This window comes from Botryllus schlosseri, chromosome 5, assembly GCF_051294905.1.
Source record: "Botryllus schlosseri isolate E-star chromosome 5, Bs_hap1, whole genome shotgun sequence".
Classification (NCBI taxonomy): domain Eukaryota; kingdom Metazoa; phylum Chordata; class Ascidiacea; order Stolidobranchia; family Styelidae; genus Botryllus; species Botryllus schlosseri.
The window spans coordinates 10,996,968-11,022,028 of NC_137240.1; the positions used below are offsets into that span (position 1 = coordinate 10,996,968).

The 25,061-nt window shown below is 40.7% G+C and overlaps 2 protein-coding genes across 3 annotated transcripts in view; one reads left to right on the plus strand and one right to left on the minus strand.

The window, feature by feature from the left end:
• Positions 1-7,041, plus strand: part of LOC145439003 (uncharacterized) — a 31,415-nt gene extending 24,374 nt beyond the window's left edge. The window contains exons 29-36 of the mRNA XM_080316422.1: positions 392-589; positions 1,269-1,448; positions 2,135-2,234; positions 3,686-3,767; positions 4,822-5,065; positions 5,700-5,823; positions 5,989-6,072; positions 6,658-7,041. Of these exons, the coding sequence (XP_080172548.1) occupies positions 392-589; positions 1,269-1,448; positions 2,135-2,234; positions 3,686-3,767; positions 4,822-5,065; positions 5,700-5,823; positions 5,989-6,072; positions 6,658-6,791 (1,146 nt within the window). The 3' untranslated portion in view covers positions 6,792-7,041. The remainder of the gene's footprint in view (positions 1-391; positions 590-1,268; positions 1,449-2,134; positions 2,235-3,685; positions 3,768-4,821; positions 5,066-5,699; positions 5,824-5,988; positions 6,073-6,657) is intronic.
• Positions 7,042-10,069: 3,028 nt separating this feature from the next.
• LOC145439008 (perlucin-like protein) lies at positions 10,070-23,790 on the minus strand. 2 transcript variants are annotated; one of them, XM_080316428.1, is made up of 8 exons: positions 22,324-23,787; positions 20,860-20,918; positions 19,905-19,974; positions 17,157-17,299; positions 14,745-14,851; positions 13,304-13,463; positions 11,674-12,201; positions 10,070-11,640 (listed from the first exon to the last, which is right to left on the minus strand). In XM_080316428.1, the coding sequence occupies exons 1-6, from the start codon at positions 22,457-22,459 to the stop codon at positions 13,340-13,342; spliced, it is 639 nt and encodes a 212-aa protein (XP_080172554.1). In that variant the 5' UTR covers positions 22,460-23,787; the 3' UTR covers positions 10,070-11,640; positions 11,674-12,201; positions 13,304-13,339. The 2 variants fall into 2 exon arrangements, with proteins under 2 accessions (XP_080172554.1, XP_080172555.1); XM_080316429.1 differs by lacking the exon at positions 13,304-13,463 and having other exon boundaries at positions 22,324-23,790.
• Positions 23,791-25,061: the final 1,271 nt, after the last annotated feature.

Sequence of the window (25,061 nt, forward strand, 5' to 3'; positions counted from 1 at the left end):
ACCCATAGTATTGTCACAACATGCATTGAAATTGGTATGGCCGAAAAGATACCAAATAATCTTTAATGCGATATAGAACTGGCATTATATTATTTTCGGTCGCATAAAATGTATATATTTGAATTTTACATATTGTTCATACTGTTGTGATATCAACAATAGAATACTCGACTCGACTTAAACTTGTTGCTCGATTCTTCAGAATCAAATCACTCAGGTTCCCGATCTTGCACGGATCTAGTCTGGACACGTTTAAAACCAACACTGGAGCTAAACTTGAGGTAGTTTTAGCCCAGAAAATCTCTACTTTCATTCGCTGAACCAGACATCTTCGTACATTATTACTGTGTTCTCATGTGACTTCGCAATAGCTCCGATTTTCATTGCGCAGGTCGAGGAAACCTACACGCAGGAGGCTGTGATCGCGGAAGACCTCACCGCTACGTTGCGCGAACAGCTCGAAAAAGCTCAATCACACCAGAACGCCGTGAGACAGGCCGGCGAACATTACCAGCAGCAAGTGGAAGGCCTGCAGGAGCAGCTAAGGGCGGCGTTGGCGCAGCGCGATCATGCCATACACCAGTTGCAGGTAACGGGAGAGCTTGGTGCGAATTCGGGCGGATGTGTCTCAGTGGTGCAGCTCAGCTGTAACGGCTGTATTCAACTTGTTGTTATCGGCTTGCGTTGAATGCCTCACTATTATAACCAGTGTTGCCAGGCTCAACTTCTAAATAGCGAGTGTGGTAATATCAAGGTATTATGACTCGTTATGATAACCATGGTTGTCATTGTCATGGAGGAAAAACTGAGGACGTTCGAACAAAGGGCGAAATTAATAAACTGATGACTTGGGGTGAGCACTTTTGCCCAATCCTAATATCAAATGTTCACAACGATTTTGGTGCGCTTATGACTAAAAAATTGTCACTGTCACCCAGTTCTAACTGTGACCTCATTGCTGAAGAACGAACTTGGCCGCAAATAAGGACAAAGTTAACAAGGACAAATACGAGAATAGGGGCGACGTTGTTTTATCAAACATCACTCCCTGACAAATCTGGGAGATTATGATTGTATGGCAACCCTGATTATAACACTAACTCGCTGTTTTCATGGATTTGCTATTTCTATTGCCTTAATAAGACTCTATTTTGACGTGTTAGCTACTTTGAATGTCCCACTCTGATAATGACACTCGCCTTGTAGGGTTTAGGGTCCTTTTTTGTCAGACTGCGTTACAAATGCGTTGTTTTCCCTTTGATATTCAGCTGGCGCAAGAGCAAAGCGTCCAGTACGCGACCACAGTGCAAAACATCCAAGTCGCCGTGGAAAGAACGCGACGGGAAGACGCAGCTTCGTTTGCCGAGAACATATCGAAAATCAACGGCCAACTCGAGACGGCAACCAACGACGCTAGTACGTACAGAGCGATGGCGCAAGACCTTCAGGTAACCCGGGGTTCTGAAATTAGAGTACATGGACCCTTCGGTTAGATTTAAGGGGTCTGTGAAAGAGTAATGTTTAACTACAACTATAAAACTCCATTGTCCTTTATTTATAAGATCTGTCGTTATTTTTGAATTGATTGATTGACGAGGGCTGGTCGGAAGTGTTACGCTATTTCTTTTTCAGTCACAAGGTAGCTCTTCAAAACTAGTCCATATGTCAGTGAAGCGCCATTGGCGAAAGTGACGACTTTGTCGGCATCAATTAGCTCAAAGTGAGACTTTTTAATCATCAACTTCCCAGTTTTTTTTACTGTGAATTTCTTGCAAGTAGGCGTAAATTAAATTTAGGAGCGCCCGCTCTGAAAAATGGTTTAATGGTATCTGTGGTAACCTGATGAAAGTGTTTGACTTAAATTTGTGAGGCATTCCGCGATCTATGTAAACATACGTTGTGATGTATCTTTTTTTTGTTCTTCCTAAGTAAACGGGTGTATGTGCCATGGGGATGTTTGTTTACATGCCCAATGATCTGTGTGGTTTGTATGCTCGGGCGGATTACTTTTTGAGGGTTTAGTGAATGAATTGGAAAATATCGACTGTATTCCATTGAATTTAAATCCATTGGTTATCGCTTTCTCTGTGATGTATCCTCAATTTCCGACTGAAATAGTTTGTTTGTTGGTCAGGCAAAGTTAAACGAAGCCACCGACGCTCTCAAATCTGCATCTCGATTGAACGTTCAACTGGAGACAAAAGAGGAAAACATCAATCATCTAAAAGGAATAGGTCAGTATTGAAGTTACTCTGCGTTTCGGGTCGGGTGAAGACGCCTGCATCTCATCTACTGTTGCTTAGATCGTGTGGGAAATAAGGTTGTGTAGTTGTGTTGGTTAATGATTGATAATGGTGATCGCGGTACCTGAGTGGTACATTATTACATCACTGCTTCAGGCTTGTATCGCGTGGAATGTAGTCTGCTGTAATTTATTAGCTTTTGATATACTGGTGAGTTGGGTGTTGTGTATGCTGAAGTTATAGTTTTGTGACAGTAGCGTTTGTAGGTGTGTGGGTCGAGGGCGGTCGGCTGGTTTTTATTGCTTAGTCGAGTGCGGCGTGTGGCTCCCTTGGTGTTGTTTAATCTCTGCAGGCAACTGTGACCGGTTCCGTGTGCGCGCGGGATTGTGTGGCGATTCACATTCGTCTGCCGGGGTTGTACAACGCATTGGTTTTGCATCGGTAGTTGAAGTTTTGTGTTCCACGTCGAGGTACATTGGGTTTAAATCGGATTGCGTTGTTCGTGTGAAGTTTTATAGGTTCGATTCATGCAAGGCTGTACGGATTGCTGTATACCTAATTTGTTTTGTAAGAAAATGGCCTTCTGCAACAGACTTGTCCCAATTCGATTGGGTTCCGTATTCTTACAATGCTCACTAAAATAGTGGATATCAATAGTTAACCTGTAGCGTTGACACATAAGCTGGACTGCAATAGATTTGATGATCTAACAGCGAGAGAGAGAGAGCTTTCGGCTTCTTCAGGTTGTAGGGTTGCCACAGGGAATCGTGCTCAGTTGTCCGCAGAAAGACTCATGTGCGGTGTTATGCGAAATTCCCTACCATTTACCAGGGCCAGGCACTGGTTTTGCTTCCCAGTAGCTTGGTTCTTGGAGGTGGCAATCAGGATTCGAACCTTAGACCTCTGGTCTGCGAGTCAAGACTTGGGTTGTCTAAATTTAGCGTTAGACATTTGAAAATGATATATGTCGGGCCCTATAATCTCAGCTGGCAATCTGTGATTGCCTTTTTATCACGTTGCGAGCTTAGATTTTACGGCTTGTTACAATCTTTCTTCGGGCGAGGTCAGAAAGTTTTTCGCAAGTCGTGTTAATCCGTGTTTCGGGCGATACTGCATTAGGAACTGATTGGATTGGTATTTATATCACTCAGTTCTCGATGCATTAACATCCGTTTCATACTCTTATCCGGATGGCGCTCTATCTAAATGTGTTTACATTTTAGCAGGGCCATATATCATAGTTTTAAACTGGTTAAAATGTAGCTGCAAGTTGTTTGAAACGAATTGAAGCAAAGAGTCTTTACCAGCTCAATTGTTTTCTTGTAGAATCTTGACATTCTGGTATGCGAGTATCTGGCGTGCGGATGTAATATCTCGGCTTTATTAGCACACCGTTTGGATAACGAGTTGATTTACTTAAGAAGCCTATTGTGTTCATTCAGTTGCCGAGAAACAGCTGGAAAATGACGACTTGCAGAACAAGATACACCTTCTCACGTCGAAGAGCGAAGGAATGGTCGACAAGTGAGTGTCATAGTTTGTGATCAGCCAATAGCCACTATTTGTGGTGTAGATGTAGAAGTGGCAAGTAACAATTTCCAAGATATGTTAAAACTAATTCTAAGGGAAAGGAAGTAAACAATTGAGGGTCTGTAAAGTACTCGAGTAATTAGTTTCAAAAAGTTGACTTGGTCGCAGGGGTCGTAGTTTATAGGAGGCGGGTACTCCTGCAATTGCAAAGTGCATCGTAACGTTCGACACAATATGACTAATTACCAGGGTTGCACAATGACTCGACTTGACTCGAGTCATTTTTTCAAACGCGTAAAATAACTTGACTCCAGTCAATTTGTGTATTGACTTGAGACTAGGACGGCCGAGACAGACATTTCATTGTAACTTCGAAGAATAGTAAAGTCACCACGTTATTGGTATTTCGTCAATCAGTCCTTGAATGTTAGGACTGGGGAAAATTGCGACACTCCGAATGCGAGATATTCCATATCACTCGAGCAGAGTTGAAAAATCGGTTTAACCGGATCGAAGTCAAAACTGAACAGTGAACACAATTAATGACTCGGACTCGAGTCACGACGCTATGACTCGGACTCGACCCTCTACTAACTGACTTGGACTTGACTCGTTGCTGAATTGAAAATGACTCGACTTAACAAGAGCCAAACTATTAAAGTGGGATTGACTTGCGAGTCGGAACCTTGAGACTTGGTTGCAACCCTGCTAATTGCACTACAAAATCGGTGCAATTTTCTAAAATAAATTCAGTTGCGATGACATAGGGGCCATTTCACCCAGTTGTCATGACAATTTAACACATAAAGGTGATGCACACTAGCACACATACCTCAAAACTGCTTTCTACCTAACAAAATTGAAATTGTAAAAAGTTTGCAGTTTTGCCTTGAAAACTGTCAACTAGTAGTCGAAAAAACCTGGACGCAGAACCATTGGAGTAGGTAGTGTAAAAAGGCTAAACGATTTAACTCTTCCAAAAGTAGAAGCACTTCGTTAGGGGCCACCTCTGATGCTACATATGCGTTATCAATTTTTGCCTATTCAGAGATATCTTGAAGAATCTTCTTCTCGGCTACTTCACGACTCCGCTCAATCAAAGGCAGGAGGTGCTCCGGCTCATAGCCGGAGTCTTGAACTTTTCCGAGGAGGAAATGAGAAGGATTATGTCACCCGGGGGCGAGAAGGGCGCTCGCGCGTGGATAGGCGGGTGGCTGTGGAAGGGCGACGGACGCGCTAATAAACAACCAGCCAGCCTGCCGTCAACTCCGAGAAGCGGCGATCCGAACCAGGTTTGATATATGTATTTATTATATTGAATATTTATATATAGTTTTTACATTTTGTGTGTTCGTTTCAAGTTCTGGTTCGTTCACTAAAATTTCATAATTTCAAAACAACACGAGATGACGATACAATTAAAATATTGGAATGTGTCGAAATGCCTTCGAGTAGTCTTTCAATCAGGCTCCTACCTCGGCCTAGAACTGAGGTTCTTAAACAAGGTTCAAACTAACCTTTGAGGTTGGTTGAGACGGTCTGATCTACCGTAAATATTCATTAGAATCTTTTTGTTTTGGTTGAAAATCTTGTTTTGATGATTCTGTTCTTTAAACACTGTTGCTGTTGTGCATATAGTATTATATAGTAATGTATTAGATATGTAATATGGTAGGTTTTTTGGTTTATGACTTACCTTGCAGATTAGCTCAAGGTCTAAATCAGCGGCATGCACAGTAAATGAAAAGTAACAGAAGAGAACATAAAAAGGACCACCGATGATAATGTTATGGCATGTGTATGTAGGCGAAATTAATATGTCGGATCAATGTCTGGTTCTGGTAAACTCGAACACTGTGATTCAGTAGAACCTGCTCATATTTTGCCTTGCGGACGAGGTGTGAGTAACGGGGCCATTTTTTTCAGTCTTTCACTCAAATGTTTGTCAAGTTTCTGGAGACGGAATCGGTGCCGCATCACGCCCCGCGGTTGCCAACGGCGGCTATGATTAATGAAGCGCAACGAAAACGACGTACTACCACTCATTCAGGTGAGTTCGTCTGAGTTGGTGTAACAACCTTTAAGCTGTGCGAATTTGAAATGTAATTCGTGTGCCTTGCGTACCTTGATAAGGTCGCTGTCAGCTGGTAGTACGAATTCCACCACTTCAATATTTTTCTTTCCTTATCTGACTTTTAATCAACTTCTTCTCCAGTGCCAACGCCTATCAGCAACGCTCGAAATGAACCGACGGTAGCCGGAAGATATAGCCCTTATCTACTATCGTCGACGCCTAACGGTAAGCAGATGTGTGCTTTATAATGCTAATGGGACATATGACGCTACTGTCACTTCTTCGCTCTTTCTATATAATTCTCTGGCAACGCTGAGCTGATTGGAATTTAGCCTGAATTCGGGAGTTTTGTTGTACCTATTCGAAATTTCGTCGAGTGTCTCTCATCCTATCTTCCAAATTAATTACTATAAAACTGTATTTTTGATCACGGCTATGCAAATTATTGAACCGGGATTATAATGAGATTATGTGCCGAACGGGTTCAAATAACTTAGTAACCATCAATTTGAATGTAGCCGTGACTTCATCTTAATGTATCTGCACTATTTCTCATTCCATCATGCGAGATATTAGTAGTTTGATTCTACCCCTTCTGGCAACCCTGATCTAAACATTTCATGAAATGATGTCGCTGTTACGCTGTAGCCTATCATTGACATAATTTTCTTCTGCTGTCATCACGCAATGTCTACATTAAAAACACTATGATATGATCCCGGTATTAATATAATGAATGTATTTCTGCAACAAATATTACGATGAAAACTGCTGTGCCGCGAATGAGCTATTTGCTATTTTCCTATGCAGGTCGGGACCCGGTAGCCAGTAACCCGGTAGCCATCACGCCGGTTCTGCCTTCGTTCGAACCCATCATCAATCCGAAGCCCGCCGGCGAGCAGGATATTCTGCAAGACATTTTGCTAAATCGAGGCGACGGTTGATACGTCACAAAGAAGCGACTGTTGCGCAGTGTTATCTTGCTTACGTTCTGGCGGTGCTAACTGTTACAAGAGATGCCTATTTATTTCCTAGATGAATTTGCGAGGACAACGTTATAGAGTCGTATTTACGTGATTTTGTGCGGGTTTATTGTTTTCGAAGCGTGTTATTTCGACGTGGATTGATGTACTCTAATCTAAGACAAAATGCTATTGAAATCTATCGCATAAAATATAAATCTGCAACACTTCATTGCTTGTTCGAATACATAGTGCGATTGTTTTCTGGGGATCGCTTGACGTACTATTCTCACTCACTATTCTCAATTTCCAGGGGTCAGGACGACTGTCGTGGTCCTCCACTGAATCTGGCGTGTCGAATTGCTCTGCAACAATTGCGGGCTGGGCGAGATCGAGTACCTGAGTGATACAAGTGTGAATCAATCATGCATAGCCAAAGAGTACTCGATTACCACTAATTTATCAATCAATCAATTATTCGTCACACCAGTGAAAATCTGGTACGGACGACGAGGGGTCTCAAGACCTTGGTACCAGGACTGTGAAGTCGGCAAATATTACCACCAACTCGCACATTTTCAATATACCGACTCCTGAGTCTTTAAACGAACCGACTCCGACTCCAACAGTAATACCAATTTAGTTCGAAAATTATATGCCACAGTAACGGTTAAAGGACTACCATATAACCATCAAACATCTGCAAACATGATTCACGATGGCATGCAAAATTGTTTCATTGTGGCACAGCTCGAATTATTCACTACGCAATTAACATGAAAGATTGCCTTTCTAAATATCCTTCCTTTCTTTATATTTGATGAGCATGGATTTTCTAATATCCTAATATGCATGAATCATTCAAACATGACATATGTCCAATCCTGTATAATTAAAATGTAGATAAAACAATCGAAGTGTAGCTCTTGTGTATGAGTCAGCAACTAGCCTAATACAAATATGTTACTTACTAATTTTCTCATTGCACACTATACTAATTACAAGCACACGCAATCTCACTATACTAACAAAAATTGGTCAGAAACGAAATTTAGGAAGTAGTGAAATAGTATATGTCTAGTCTACATGCACTTACTCGAGTATTCAGGGATTAAGACAAGCAGTCTTTCTTAATCATTTCTTCGACTCAGGCAGCTAAGCTACATTACGAATATTTTTAATTTTGTCGACTAGGAAGCAGCGTTAGGTTATATTTACATCAATTTTACAAAACCAGACGATGTATTTACTCTGTCACAGTATCATGGTCTAATTCCCAAAATTGCATCAATTTGTGACTGCATCACGAAGATGCCTATTGCGATTTTCTTCCTCTATGTAACTGAATTGCAATTTGCAAACAATGTCTAATTTTATCTATATCAGCGGTGGCAAACCTTTTCGGCCAAAGTGCCACATGAGATCTACGAACCATTGCGCGGCCAACTGGAATCTTGATAACCCTTTTATAGTCGTCCGATAGGAGCGAACCGAATTAGGTAACATTTAAAACAAGACTCATATTACTACGCTTTAAAATTGATAAAAATTATGTTATTATGCAGTTATGCCCATGGTCGCGCCAAGCGCGAAATTTTTTCAAAGGTAGGCTAGCCTAGTTAATGAATTCTATCAATAAATATACGCTACTCAGTACTCACATATATTGGGCTCATTTGGCAAGGACATGCTGATTATTCGGCGTTTAGACATAGCCTATATCGACGGCTCCGGTGAACATGCCTCTATCATTTTGTTGCAATTTTCTAATTTCAAGAACTACCTCGCAGACCACACAAAACCTCGCGGGCCACATTTGGCTTGCGGGCAATGGGATGTCTCCCCTGATCTGCATCGTTATTAATAACGGGGATTGATGGAACATGAAAATCCTAATATAAATCCTTTGAAAGCAATTGTTTTCATGAAGAAGAAGTTGGAGTCGGAGTCGAAGTCAGGGTTATTTTCACAAACTCCGACTCCGACTCCAGTCAATATTTTTTCCTCGACTCTGACTCAGACTCCATCCACTATTGTTTTCACGACTCCGACTCCATCACGCGAAAATTGGCCAAACTTCGACTCCGACTCAACAGCCCTGCTTGGTACATAGTCGCCACTAATTTATCATGTCATTAACCGTACGAAAGTTTAGAAAACCTAAGATATGTAGCCTACCGGGGCCTACGTAGGCCCCGAGCCTACCTTCTATCAGAGCTGTGCAAGTAGACAATTTTCAGCTTTTCCTATAGGAAGTAGAAATACGTAATTCGCGAAAACTTGGATATTGAATAAATTCCAATCAGAAGGGAACACAAGACATATCAAATCAGAGATAATTCTGATTAAGTTTGCTGATGGCGAATGCATTTATACTACAACACATAAGAACACCCAGCTTGACTCGTTTGGCAATACAGATTCCATGCGTAATTTTCAGAAAAAACAGAAATTAGATTATTGGCATTTCACTCAGATTAGTCTTAGTTGGATAACTAGAATTTTCTTTTTCTTCAAGTATACTTTTTGTACGAACACGAAAAATATAATGTCTTACAACGGCCTATACAACGAAAGTGGGCCTTCCTATAAGTCGGCAGATCAGGAATCGTAAGAAGAAATATCAGCCCGACGTAATTGACCAGACCATGACCAATTGACCATAGTAGTCAAAGCACAATGACTACCAAAACAACCGATTCCCGAGCATTATCCTGAAAGATATTCATGCATATTCCTTTACGCCCGCTCGGTAGCCTACGCCATACAAATAATGGAAACCCAAGCTCGAGTTGTGAAAATGTTGAACATGCACAATTGAACAATGAACAGTGAACAGTGAACACCCCCATCTGATGCAACTTTGTGATTTAATAAACTAGGCCGCCATCGACCTTCATATTGAATCTAAAATCTGTCATTGAAACAATATGCCACGCAGAACAAGGTTTTATCGGACCATTGTAAATGGAGTAGCCTATGCATATTATATGTTTACGATGTTCATGCATCTGCAGACGTTGCATCTAATTGCAGATGAACAGAATATTGGTCGCGGCAGGTTGTAAAATTGACCGCGTTACATTCTTGCGTAGAAAAACATCCCGTGGTGTAGGAGCAATAGAGCATATGCTGCGACCCATGATTTCCGATGACGCCCTAAGTAGGCCTATACTGAATTTTAGTCACGCTAAAAATCCATCTGTCACGCGCAACATATTGTCGAAAACAACCACCGATTTCAGTATGCAACAAAGTAGTTCGTGATTAGCCAAATAGCCATCTCTCCGTTATGTGTTAATTGTGCAGTGCTCGCACACAGTCAAAACAATTCCAAACAATGGACACATTATTGAAAACGCACGGGTACGAGTTGTGTTACTAGCTAGAACACTGCGAGCATTCCAAAAAATAAAACCAGGTATAGATCATTGCGAAATAAGCACGAGTTAATCCAGATTTTGAACGTGTGATCAGTAGGGAAAGTTTTTGTTGCGCTATAGAATCGTGAGAAAGTTGCACTTATTTTTAACAAAAGTTGCAGTACAAAGTTGTATTTATGCACGAATTGAGATATTCGAAAGGTTGCGTTGTATACTCCAACAGAGTAAGATTTGCAGAGTGTCTGCTTGTTCCGTTTCTTTCTTCACTATTCAATCGATCATGCATACATTTTTATGTTCTTTAGGTTTGAAACCTACATGACAGCATTTCGGTTTCAGCTCCCGCAGAGCTGTCAATTTTGATACTTTCACATTGCAAGAACGAGACCGCCGAAAGTCACATTATTTTGCCGGTAGGCAGCAAGAAAATAACGCAATGCAGAAATATTTCTGCGAAAAATCAAACAGCAAAGCGATAATCCACTCCCTTCCCTCCAAACAAGTCAAATACCGCACCTCAAACCCCCTAGGTCTACAAACTTTATCCAAGGCATTACAGGAAAACTCAGTTTTAGCGCCTTCGAAAAATCAATAGCCAGAAAACGATGACCGAGTGAAAATGTAATATTCGGCGGCCTCTCTTGGGCGTCCGTGGAATGGGAAAGGACCTCAAATTTAAACCGCATTGAATTAATCAATCGTCTATTTACATATGGGGCCAAATATCTCCACACATTGTCTGGGGAGAAATGGTGATCGTTTGCGAACAGTATGCGTAACATGCTAAAACATCTTTCGATAGAGCATGCATAAGTTGCTTGGTAATGCAACAATTTGACGTACAGCTGGGCTGATGTTTGGTCGAATCATTTCTACAATTACTTTTGGGTCGCTGTTCAGTTCAAATCGTTGATCCAAAGACAATTTTATTTCACATGGATCGCTGCCAAACTTATAAATGGGCAACGCTCTATTTTGTGCTCTCTGGTCTTTGTATTTCATCAACACGTTTATTATAGCAACGATAGTTTTTTTCGAATTCATCAATTTAAGAGCATTATACAAACAAAAGCATTAAATTTCTCAATAACTTGTGGAAAGTTTTTGTCGTAGTATTTTATCGCCTTCAGCCAACTTTCCCATCTGGTGACTACGGGTCGCGGGGGACTGTTGATTACCAAAAACGTTGCTCTTCAATCTTCATTTGCAAAATAACGAATGCACTTTTATAAACACACAGTTTACAAACAAAACTTGACCTCGAAAGACTAGACAGTAGACACAACCTGTTTCCATTGATGCGGGCTTGGCCAAACGCTAAGTCATATTTCTACCCCTAATTTAGTTTGGTCACTGTCGTGCTTGGCTGAGGTCGGTGAGCTTCCAGCTTGCAAGCCAACTGTTGCGTCATAGAAAACATGGGGATGTAGCTAATCCATCACAGAGCTCTTTGTTACGGATATCAGAGACAATAAAACCACACTATAAATAGTTTTATATCATGTTTTTAAATCTCTTCTTTACATTTTGCGCAATACTTGATAAATGTTGCAGTAAAAAGTAGCATGAAAATAGAAAAAGTTGCTATATAAAATTGTCGCGAACAGCTTAAACACCATTCTCCATACATTTTAAGGATTTAGGAAGATGCTCTAAAATAAGTTGCAAAAGTGGCAAATACTTGCCCTCGTGATCAGTTTTGAGAATCTTGGTTACTAACCAATATACAAACAGCAGATACAGATAGAGATACACAAAGAGCAATTTGGTTTGGAAGTGCGGAGAATGGATGGATGAAACAGTAGGAAACTTCGCAGTATATATGCGCAAAGTATTCCGGCAGATAAAATAATTCATCATTATCAGTTTATATCGCCAAAACATGCTGGTCCCCGACGACGTCGCTGCAGTATGAATCTTAATTTCATGTCACTGCCAGAGCTTGAACTGGTTCAGTTTCTTTAGTTCGGGTTTCTTGTGCACTTGACATTCCAGAATATGCAATTGAGCTGAAGATAAAAATGAACTATATGATGTATTTGAATGTTTAGCTGGTCCGGAAAGAACGCGCAGCAGTTTGTAAAACCCGCAACCATATTCAACGACATGATAATTTCGTTATTCTGGCGTTCGTGAACTCTAGCAATAGTTAACAGTAATCCTCAATTGCTCTGAAGTGATACTCAATATATGCTATACAACGCAGGAGTAGCGATGTCCGAGGCACGCAGAAAATACTCCAGGTTTAGGGTATTTTTTATTTTATCACTAGGGAAATTTTGTGAAAATCAGAGCGTTAGGTACAAAAATTGTCGAAATTGTTCAATTTGTTCAATTTTTTTTTTTGCCACCTACATTTCTTTGGTATTATCGTAGATGTTTGCACTATCGGTGAACGTATCACTTGACATTTTACAGCTTGTAGCCTACTTTGTTGGCCTACCGTTGTAAATGGCCATTGTATGCTCATCGCGAATTATAAACGGTCAAACGAAGCAAATACGTTGAAATTGTGCTATGCTCAACGTACTGCAATATCCTAACGGACTATGCGGCAATTGTAGGTACGGTGCAGCTCTTGCATCGGTTTTGCTTTTCGAAATGCCGAAATTGTCACATACAGACGACAACAAAGTTTGCATTCATATGCGAGAGTTTCCAAGCGAGTTTGACAGGTACCCAAGTGGCAAATTGTTTTGTGTCTCGCGCAGTCAATTCGTAAACTATGTAAGTGACAGGCGTTATAGAGCAGACAACAAATTTTAATTATTTGTGCCATAATGCGCTATGTAACTACTGAAATTCTTCATAGGTCCAGATTTCGTTAAAATACAGTTATTTCATGTAAAATTAGTCATTTTTTAAGTCAAAAGACAGACAGTTCCAACCAGAAATGAAGAAAAGTAGTACAATTCCAAGATTATGTGCGAAAACGCCGGCAGCATTTTGTCAAAATTAAGTTTATTAACGTCGAAAAATGTCAAAATTTAGCCTTCATGTACGTAAATTATGCACTTTTAGAGCAAAGTTGCAGCCCTAATTATCACTCTATTAATTATAAAATCGATTTATTTAAGGTTAAAAATTTACGAATCAAATAAATTCATATACTTGACGAATCGATAACTTTGCTTTGAAATTCCATCTTCACTTCTCGCAAATGTAGGCCCATTCAAGATCACACGGATAATCATTCCAGTAACCAGACGACGGCAACACGGTTGTGCAATCCTCATCGATACTATCATTCGGTTCACCCTGACCCCAATTCCTTAAATGTCACGAACACATCAAGGATTCCATATTTCGGCGCTTTGTGATATAATATGCCACTTCAACATTACCGTGTAGGTAGAGATTAGCATGACTTCCAATATGGGGCCCTAAGCAATTTCGCCTAACAATGAAGTTATTTTCTGACCGATATCTACAGTTAGGACCCGTAAACTACTTCGATCGAAAGTCTAAATAAAGTCACGCTACTTGTAAACCACACACTTACGGATCTGGCACAGTACAATTCGATCCGCGGACGTGCAGTTACTTCAAAACAATAGGGCGTGGGCTGAATCCTCAATATGGTCGACTATTTGATATGGTAATGGCTCGCTACGTAATGTCCAATCCGCGTAATTTTCGTTTGAGAAATTTTACATTTTACGTCATCATAAATCATAGCTAAAAGCAGCACTATAGTTTAAAGAATACAAATCTGCACCCATGGTTTCAGATGAGCTACCAGTCATTTTAGATTATACCAGTGGTTCCTTAACGTAAACCATTGGACAGGGTTGAGAGACCGGACACAGCATTAGGTCTTTTTGTCTCATTTTGCAGGGGCGTCAAGTAAAGTACGGTTGGTTAAGGGGGGGGGGGGGGGTCAAATAAAAAAGGCCAAGAACCAGTGGTTTAGATCATTTTAAGCGGCTGCTGCGGGCAGATACATATCTATGGACAATATTTCATAATTTCAATATTTTCTGCTTGCAACAAAATCACATCGTGTTTATGAGCTCATTCCCGTCTCATCGTAAGGACGGCTTTTCATCGCGACAGCTGTAAGAAGAGCTGAATAATTATCATATATAATATCCAAATTCCAATATATTTTTTGTTACTATTTATAATTTAGGTTGACTTGATCACGCGTCATGACGCGACATTGTTGTTGTTGTTGTTGTTTAATATTATTTGATTGGCGATTATAACGCAAGTGGTTTTGTTCACCATATCCAAAAAAGCATTTAACATCCAGGGGTGGGCATTACATTACGAAATTGAAACTCAAATGTATGGCTTCGGAGCGAGAACAAATTCCACAACGTATGGAAAAATAAACGCGTCAGTCAACAAGTTCGTTACGGTGGGAACGATATTCTTCCTCCGACACGGGCCCTCGAGAACTCTTCTCTGGTGTCTATAATTGCGGCACGCCAATAAACGCGACATTGTGGGTAACTTATATATTACAATATATTATACAACAGCTTATAATCCCAAACGAGAAACACGAGATCAATTGAGAATGAAGTATGATGCTATTTGGACTAACGTGTAATGCGGTGGACTTCCATCAATCCATTCGAAGTCGTTTTCAATCTTTAGATCATTTAAACCAATCCAGAAAGTTTCGGACGGATGATGTGATCGCAGATGGGACTGAAAATAATACACCCATGGCATAAAGGAATAATTTGTAAATTGTGACACCACGTCCCTTGGCGAACGCCGTTGCTTAGGAGGGTATAAGGTTAACATAGCCTATACTTTTTGTGATTTTATTACAGTTACTGACCATAATGACAAATTGCTTCACAACTTAAGCTTCAACAGAAAGCCTTGGCAAGCATGTTTCAAAGGAATCAGTTGTGACATCACAGCATCTAATATCACCCAGAGACTTCAATATTGACCATGTATAGGTATATAATCACTAGGGCAAGTTTTTATAGCACTTAAATCATGGGGAAGGTGCACAAAGTTGCAGTAAAAAGTTGCATTTGTAATTTTATAGATATATTAGCGTATAAGATGCTCGAAAAGTTCAAGATTTGCAGGGTATCTACTTGTTTTGTTTCTTTCTTCGGTATTCAATCGATCATACACACATTTTTATGTTCTTTAGGTTTGAAACCTACATGGCAGCATTTTGCTGTCAGCTTCTGCAGAGTTGTCAGATCTGGTATGCTTTCCCATTTCACGGAGGACATGGCGAGACCGCCGAAAATTACATCTTTTTCCGTTACGCAGCAATGCGAAAATATTTTCCCGCGAAAACCCAAACAGCAAAAAGATAACCCACAAAACAAGTCAAATTCCACACCACAAACCCCCTAAGTCCGCAAACTTGACAGTAGTCATTGCAGCAAAACTCAGGTTTGGTCACCTCGACAAAATCAATAGCTTGAAAAGATGACCGAGTGAGAATTTATTATCAGCGGTCTCGGCTGGTCGTGCGTTATATGGGAAAGGGTCTCAGATTTAAACGACAGTGAATCAATCAAGCGATCTATTGAAATATGATTGAGGCACTGTCGTGCTTGGCAGGGGTTTTGAACTTCACTTGCAAGCCATATTGCGTTATAGATAACATTGAGATGCAACTAATTCATCACATAGCTCTTTGTTGAGCAAATCAAAGAGGGAACCATACTAGAAATAGTTTTATAGCATGTTTTTCAAATCACGACTTTATATTTTGCACAGTACTTGATAAAAATGTTGCACGAAAAAACAGAAAACGTTGCAACATGAAACTTCTTCAACCAGCTTAAAGCACCGTAGTAGCCTACATGAATTCTGAGTATTTAGGAAGTTCTTGGAAGCTGAAAAAAGTTGCAGAAGCTGCAAAAACTTGGCCTATAATCAATAATCCGGACATTACTTTATATTCAGTTCAAGCGCCAAAGCTCCTGTTTATCGCTTCGTCGGTTGTGCCTTAGCAGGGTTGTAATGACTCGAGTCATGACTACACTCGAGTTCGGCTCGAGTCACGATTTTCTGATGACTCGACTTTACTCGAGAGTCATTTTCTCAAAATACGGTAATGACTCGAGTCGACTCAAGTCAATCTGTGTCTTGAATCGACTTGGACTCGAGTCATTACGCATGACTCGAACCAATTCATATGACTCGAGACTCAAACGGCCAATATCGACATTTCATTATAAATTCGAAGAATAGTAAAGTAACCACACTATTGGGATTTCGTCTATTGGCACTGGTATTTGAAAATGCGACCAAAAACTTCTAAAAGTGAGGAAAAATAGTATATTATAAATGCGAACCATTTAATATCAGCAAACAGAGTTATAAAAAGTGAGTTTAACAAGACTTTAACTGGAAACTGAGCAGTCAACACAGTGACTTGAACTTGATCTCGAGTCATAATACCATGACTCGGACTCTACCCTCTGCTCGATGACTTGGACTCGGACTTGACTCGGTGGTGAATTGAAAATGACTCGACTTGACTCGAGTCAAAACTATAAAAGTGATATTGACTTGTGACTTGGAGCCTTGGGACTTGGTTATAACCCTGTATCTTAGTTCAGGTATAAGTATTTTGTGACTGTTTCTGTAGTTTTAATGTTAAAACCTTAATGAACTCTTTCCTTATTCATGTCCACACCAAAGTAGGCCTACGATAAGACACCGTAGAGTAGACCTTTGAGATTGTGCAACGATGTCGATATCCTTCTGAAATTACATTTGCAACCCATTATTCACAGAATCCTTTCTTATGGCGTCACAAAGACGGCGCACTCCTGACTTGATTCAAGAGCGGCCAGGTCAGTGATCTCCAGGAGGACCTACTACACACCAAAATAAAGCTAAGCTGTCAGCATTTCACGAACCGCAGCAGCCTTCGGAGAAACATGCAACTTGATAGCCTACATATGATCATGACCCATTCTTATAATGTTACATTATATGTACAATGTCTATAATTACATATACTCACATCTTCCTCGGCATCATCTATTATCACTAGATTAGAATCCATGGTTGCGCAATGAGATTGCGCGTCAAACCACGATCTCGGCGTTCCAGTATAGAAGTGATAGCATCTGGAGTTGTAATTCAGCCAACCTTCTTGGCAGATAGCTGTGTCCGAAAATCCAGACAACAACGGAATTATACAAAATAGTGTTATCCAGGAACGTAAGCATTATACAGCACCTATAGCCCCAAACATAAAAAACATAAATTTGTATACTTCACACGCTCATGGGCTATGGGTTCATGACAGTACAGAAACCCATAGGGTAGGGTTACCATATTTTGGAATTGGGAAAGGAGTACACTGTTACCAAATAAGAAAAGTTAGTTGATCAAAACTAAAATCAGCCGATCTCGCTATTTTTGCCGAAGAATTTGGTGGGTTGACTAAAAAAAAAGGTCGTCACTTTCGATCGAACCACGAATTACACACTTTTTATTTAAAATTAGTGGTGTTTACTAAAAAAAAAGAAAAAAAGTTGTCGCTTTCGATCGAACCACGAAGCGTCATTTATGCCCATTTTCACTGGAATCTATCCACTATCTTATCTGTAAAAGCTGTAAAAGAGGACGGAGACCTTTTCCGACAAAGGGCAATATGTAATTTACGAATCATTGCACGGGTCATTTGAATGCTGATGAACTTTTTAGACGTCCGATAGGAGCGAGCCGGATTTGGTAACGGTTATAACAAGACTGATTTTACTACGCATCGAAATTGATAACATTTATGTCATGAAAATCCAGTGCGCATTTATGACCTAGACGAGCGAAGAGCGCAAATTTTTCAAAGTAGATAAATTAATTCGGTCAATGATATTGTTGCTTGCATATAATGCGGGTAGCCTCTGTGCACTGCTGGGCTTAGTTTGCACGGACAGGGCACCTGGACATATCAATATCGAAGGTCTTGCCCAAGATGCCGCGTCTATCATTCATCGAGTGGCAACAAATCACGTGAAGAGCGAAGAAAAATTTCCCGTTAAATAAATCTGCTGAGAATATTAATATTCTACTTTATGGTAGTATAAGAAGATTTGCTACGTAAATGCATCGTAGCGGATGTTTTGATCATCGCCATCCCGTTACTTCGCGGTCAGGCTAAATAAATTTGTGGTTGGCCTTGCCAGTTCACAATAAATTATCTCGGCAATACATATTTGATAAAATGACGAATTTTGGAGATCCACACACCGAATGCGAACGTTAGCGACAAAAAACGGTAGGGACCAAAATTGATAACCTCCGAGACCCTTACTTTGGGAACCACAGGCGTAACCGCGATGCCGTTGCGAGCTTCAGTTCAGATACGCAGTTAGCGGGGATTCTTTGCTTGAAACGATTATTATGAATGAAAAAAGTTGGTATTATTTTACCATTGCTATATTTTTGCACGCTGCATACGAAAGGTTGGCGGCCCCTGTAGTATATCCCTTATACCAGGGCGGGCCGCTTCTCCAGTCGGCGGGCCGGATCTAGGTAAATTAAGTACTTGGCCGGCCGTATTGCTGAATCGATGCATTATTCGCCCATTTATCCACATATACAAGGAATAAATCGTATTTAATGAATGTATTTTAACGACAGCAATATCACTTCAAAGCCATTTCTCGCCGATAATGACGTAACAATGTGGATTTGAGAACAGCATTGTCATACAGGCACCGCCATGTCTGCTTCTCTCCGATCAATTAACACACGGTGCAATCCTCAATTAAGATTTCAGGGCGTTCGATGAGCCCGGTACCCCAAAGTTACCTTTGTAATCGACAAACACCATGATTACCACAGACTACAATGGGGTTAAGCGCATCAGAAATGCCGATAATGCATGCCTTCTCGCTTCGACGAACTTACGCGTAAGCTCCACTCTCGCACGCTGCGCACACACGTATATAATGACATACAGTCACTAAAATTTGACGTTTAAGCAAGTAGTGGGGAATCTCGGCAGACTGGGCCGCGGGCCACATTATCATGTCAAACTGTCAACGGGCCGTATGTTGCCCGTCCCTGCCTTATACTGACCAAACCGCGAGATTTTTCAACCCGATAAGCGGGCCCTGCAATTACCGTATCCGTGACGAGACTGCTAACTGCATTTGATCAAACCCAGCTTCCAACCAAAACCGATGCACTTTACCGATGGAAATGAAAGTTTACCACTAATAAAGTTGATGCCTGCCATGCATATGTCTGATTGATACCCATAGCAATAGCCAATACCGCAATAAACGCAATAACTCGCATGTACGATAGACGAGGGATAATTCTTGAATACAATCACACATGCAGATTTCAGGCCTTCACAGACCGCTTGACGTCAATGAGCAAGTCAGTCAAAATCGATGACGTTTGAACAACTTGATGAGATTGACGTTCCATTGCGCAATTGCCGTAACAGAACACAGAGATAGTTAAAATCGTGACAGTTCACGGAACGCAGTCTCATAGAAGTCTTTGACAAAGTACAACATCGCACCGATCGCAAAGAGAAAGCTGACGTGTAGTACATTCTCGAATTATAGTTGATGGAGGTATCCATTACTCATCTTATGAGATGACCTTCAGTAGTCTATAAGGGCTGAGCGCCAAGCATTAAAAATTTTTAACAAGCAATCAACTTAATCTTGAGACAGCTCGTATGCGAACGAAAAATTGGTAATTTTCAATCGATCAGTTTCCAGTATATATAGTTCACCGTAAATACCTTCACGTGCACGTTGATCCTCGACCATCTTCTTCAAACTGGCCTTACTTTCTTCCTTCGATGCCACGGTCTGGTAAAGAGACCATACCTTTCGCACATGTGCCGTTAATTTATAAAACTTCATTTCAAAACATCGCTAGGTTGCAACAGATATAAAAAGACACGAATGTCATTTCACGATATGATGAGGGCAGGAATCGGTCCTGTATGATTCCAAGACATCTCGCTGAGTGCGCTTGATAGAAGATCATGCGATTGATATCTACAATGGGGGTATCGGGGCCCACACCTTGAGTGAAGTACATAGCGCTGACGCAGGCTTATATAGTTTAGTCACTTTTAAAATTCTCAATCCTGAAGACTATGAAACATATGCTTTCAAGAAATTGCATCTTAAAAAAAAATCATTGTTACTTCTAGTTTATTTTATTTATAGTATTCGGGATTTATGTCAGAGAGACCTACGAATCCTCGGAAAAGCAATTCGCTGCGCAGGTAATCGTCCCAACGGAGAAAAGTTAGCTGAAAAGAAAGAGTACATGCACAGCACAGGCACACTGTACTATAATGGAAATTGACACAGGGCAACATTATTGTTTGCTATGGGACTTCGTATAGCCTACCTGGCGGCCCATCGTTCAAAGAAAGTCTGTTGGGGAACAGGGGCGAATCAAGAAGCATTATCTGCCATATCGGACAGCAGACCAGTGATCATAGTCACTAAAGACTTTCTAGTAACCTGCCTCATAATATGTACGATTGCGCAGGACCGTAGATAAAACGGCTAATGTGACGGTATGTTTGTTACTTTTTAGTAGCGGCAACTGAATAGTATATTCATATTGAAATGAACCCGAATATTTTCGGCTTGCACTCGTCAGGGGTAATCGTCAGCAATGAGTAGAGAATTATAAAGAACATCGTATATCAAGTCTTCAATATTTATAATGCTCACCCCACAATTTCCAGTCGACGTCCATTGCCCATTTACGTATCTTCTGATACAGAACTGATCTTGAATGTAGAAAGTTAAACACGAAAAAATATAGTCCTATTACGTTCACTGACCGCGTGCCTCTAACATAATGGATATGAAAACTGTGAAGTATTCAAGCAACCTACTTCGCCATGTTGGCTTATTCGTTATGGACGGAGTAATGAAACGGAATGATGAAATGTTGGGTTCGAAAGGACAAAGCGATAATATGTCGCTCATTATCATCAAAATTATTTATTCAATGGAAACGTCGTTTGTCCGGAGTGATAAATGGGCAACATCGTCGGCGGCCAACGACCGCTTCAATAGTTTATTATCTGTCCGCTTGCTCGACCTCATTTCTGTTTGCTTGTGATGAAGTGGTACTGTGGTACTCGGGGGTAACTCGCGTAAGGCCTAATTTGTACTAGGCCGTCGGGGTTTGGGATACGGCGAGAGATTTAGCTTCCGTTCGGGTTAGCTTGGGCAACAGTGGTGGTTAGGGCTGGAGCAGTGGTTCTTAACCTTAAGTAACCCGGGTAATGCTTAGGTTTGACAGCAAGCCCACGCAGAAACCGAAATTTTGGCTGAGCCATAAAAGCAAAAATCTACCACTATTATACACACATCTAACTACATTGCTATAGATTAATGGCGCGCAAAATGTACTGTGCCTCTTCAGAGTGTTGAATTAATATAATTTTTCACACAAAACGAGAGCATCATAATTAATATATATTGCAAATCGGCATGACCTGAGCTGTTCCCTTTCATATACCAGTTCAGAAATTGACGGCCACACCTTGGAATGTGTCATCTTATTGGCTGGGCAAAACGCAACAGCGTGACACCAACTGCTTATAATTTCAATTGCGCTTATAAATATTGGAAAGATAATTCGCATATCAAAAGGACGATGTTACGATTTCGTACTTCAACCTATATACTGGGTAGGCTACGCCAATGTACGCGACGTACCACAACTACAGTCGCGATTCGATTACTGATTTGGTCTAATTACCTGAAACGAATAATGGTCAAGACAGGCGTATCATCACAAATCATATATGTGAGTTGGGTTTATGTCCTGGCCTTCAAGAGACCCCTGAAACAGGCTCAGGGACACCTAGTGTACCATGAAACACTGGTTAAGAAACACTAGGCTAGAGTTAGCTTAAGTTACGGTTAGGTTCAAGTGGCCAGACTATATCCAGGCAATGATATTACAAAGGGACTCTAAGAAAAGCCAATAAATGTCCGAAAAGTTTGGTATCCAAAATAGTATCCACTCAATTCATAGGTCATTTGATTGCATTAACTCGCAGAGCTTTTGATAGTGCCTCGAGACCCGACAAACTACTCCACGTTCATCGCATGACCGAGAGAACAGATCTGAGAAATGCTTATGAATGCACGTGAAAGCAAGAAGCACAATATACTCACTAGAAGAGCGTGAAACAGATGTCATCAACACAGTCAAGAAAAACAAATAATGTATCATTCGAAACGCGCTCATCTTTCCTGGCTTGCATTGAGGTACTACTGGTGTCGTTGGAAGTTGCTGGTTGATAACCTGCATTTTGCGTTTGATAAGAAGATGAGAATATTAGTAAGATGATCAGCTCGAATATTCTTGCTACGTGAACGCGATATTGGACGTCATTAGAAATGACACTATATTTCCGTCTAAGCATCTATTACAAAAGCATCTTCTGTAGACTATAGATGACTCGTGAGATTGAATAAGCCGAAATAGTCACAATCAACAGGTCAACTCCCTTAAGAACCGACCATGAAAAATTAATTGGATGTTTAGAGCAGGGGTTCCCATTTTTTTTTAACTGCGTATCATTTCGAATTATCTGCATGTATGACGTTCCCCTTAAACCAGGGTTCACAAACTCAAATTACGTCGCGGGCCGGATTGAAACCTTCAAATCACTCGCGGGTCGCACTAGTCAACTGATCCGAAAATGTTACCTCATGTCCCGGCTTTTCAATTGAATACTTGATTATCAAGCATATATATATTATATAAACAATATCATATCGTATCACGGACCATATGGGTTTTATTCGCGAACGATGGAATTGGTTAAAATACGATGATTTGCTGGCCCAACCATTGCTTCAATAATCATTTGATCATTTGCTACCATCATTTAATTTTTTCTTTTTTGTTTTACTTTTTGAACTAACATTTTTGACAGCCAAGTGTTTGTGCTTTATTTAGGCCAGGGGTTCTCAACACGCGGCCCGCAGACGCTCATTTGGTGGCCCGCAATATCTTCGATTAGAAAAGCAATTACTGATATGGTATTGTTACATATAAATACAGCTACTTTTAGCTCTCTCATCGCACGGTGTCTGTTCTATTTATTGATAACTCATTCTGGTTTCTTGATACGCTCGAGTTAAAATTCGTACTGTTTTGATAATCGGTATTCGGCTGGTAGACTATGGTTAAAGATAATCCCGCCGGGTAGTACACTTATAAAGAGTGTTACACTCACCGCCACAGACCTGAACGGATCGCGACAAGGGAAGGGAAATGAAACCACGAAAACTGAGTTTTCGACTCAGTGTGGAACAATTATTAGCTTTCGCTGAGATACATGGAAACCCGATGTGTCTTACTTGTCGAAGAACAGCTGTCGCAACGAAACGAGGAAGTTTAATACGACGTTACTAACATTTTCATCCGGAGTTTAAAGTACATATACATCTCCTCTTTAGACAAAACGTCGTTAAAGTTAAAATGTCAAAGCCAGCAATCTATAATTCAAGGCATCGTTAAAATTGCCGACAACGTTGCAGGGGCATAGTTCAAAATTTCTTGGAATATTGCTAAAGCCAAGAAGTCAGCTGGAGAAAGGGGATCTGAGAAAACGTTAGCAGACTGTGCGAGTTCCCTGTTTCCGGAATCTAGCAACAAGGACAGAATTACTTGGCAAATCTTGAAGCTACAGTTGTCTGATTCAACATGTCTAAATGTGTAACATTAATGTCAGTCAATCTTTTATCGCAGTTGCTGAAACAAGCTGCTACGTAGGCTACTATAGCCTAGCGTCGGACAAATCCACCGACTCCACGGATATTGCATACTGCAGTGATCGGGAACCTATGGCTCGCGAGCCATATATGGCTCTTTTGGGTATAAGATATGGCTCTTTGCCAAATATTTATTTCTGTACTGAATTGATCAATATCGCAGCGACTTGTTGGTAAATTTTCATCACGGCCAATATCACTCGCAAATTCCATGCGCCAGCATTGTTTGTGATATACTGAAGCCGAATCGCGGCACCTGTTAATTGGCACGCTAATGATTAGTTCTCTGATTGCGCCGTTTATTTCGTTGCCTGACATAACGACTACTCGTGCTGTTAAGATGTCTCTTCTGTAATAAACGTTTATCGTGTGGCGATATCGTTTCGTGGTGCAACAGGGAGTACAGGCTATGTATCCTGGTGTGGTGGCAGCGATGGGATTCGAACCCACGCCATCGAAATGACTACTGACTCAAACCTCCTGGCGATGTATCCGAATCGAAATCATGAATTGTGCGATACGTCGAGTCGAAGAGCACAGCAGATATGGCGTCGCCCATTTCAAAACACAGTTTTCAAATACACATTGTCTTCCTGATCTACGGCGCGAAATGAACTGTTGTGGATGTGACATTCGCAATTGCAAACTCGAATTACAAACAACGCCATAGCTATCCACGTTACGTTTTCTCCACGTTCTGTGTAGTATAAAATTTATGCGTGTAGCGCAACGTTATGTTACCGCCGAATACTTTGAGAATGGAGAAGTCGATAAGTATTTAGGGCGGAGATAATAAAGTTGGATTAGCAATAAAACTCGATTATCGCGTTCGTCAGGATTTATCAACCCAGGATTAAGGAAACCGGTTGATCGCAGCGCATAAAATTAGTGTTAATTTCTTGATTTACCAAACCGGAACAAACCACAGAAACTAGTTATCTATAAAAACTGCGTACCATTCCTACGCACAAATATTTCTGATAATGACCGTGCCGATTGTCTCCTAGGTAATAGCTTCACTAATTATGTACCCGCTATTGCAGAGCGATACCAATATTCTATAATCCATTTCTTAGCTGTACCGAACGAATTGGACACGACCTTCATTTCGCGATGCTGATAATTCGACA

Bases quoted from the DNA above. Each gene is read 5' to 3' on its own strand.
- LOC145439008 (XM_080316428.1), bottom strand. From the start codon at position 22,459: ATGCAGGTTATCAACCAGCAACTTCCAACGACACCAGTAGTACCTCAA. The intron at 20,919-22,323 runs GTGAGTATATTG...TCTACATTCAAG, and splicing joins ATCTGTTTCACGCTCTTCTA to ATCAGTTCTGTATCAGAAGA. The intron at 19,975-20,859 runs GTGAGCATTATA...TCTCTTTACCAG, and splicing joins CGTCGACTGGAAATTGTGGG to ACCGTGGCATCGAAGGAAGA.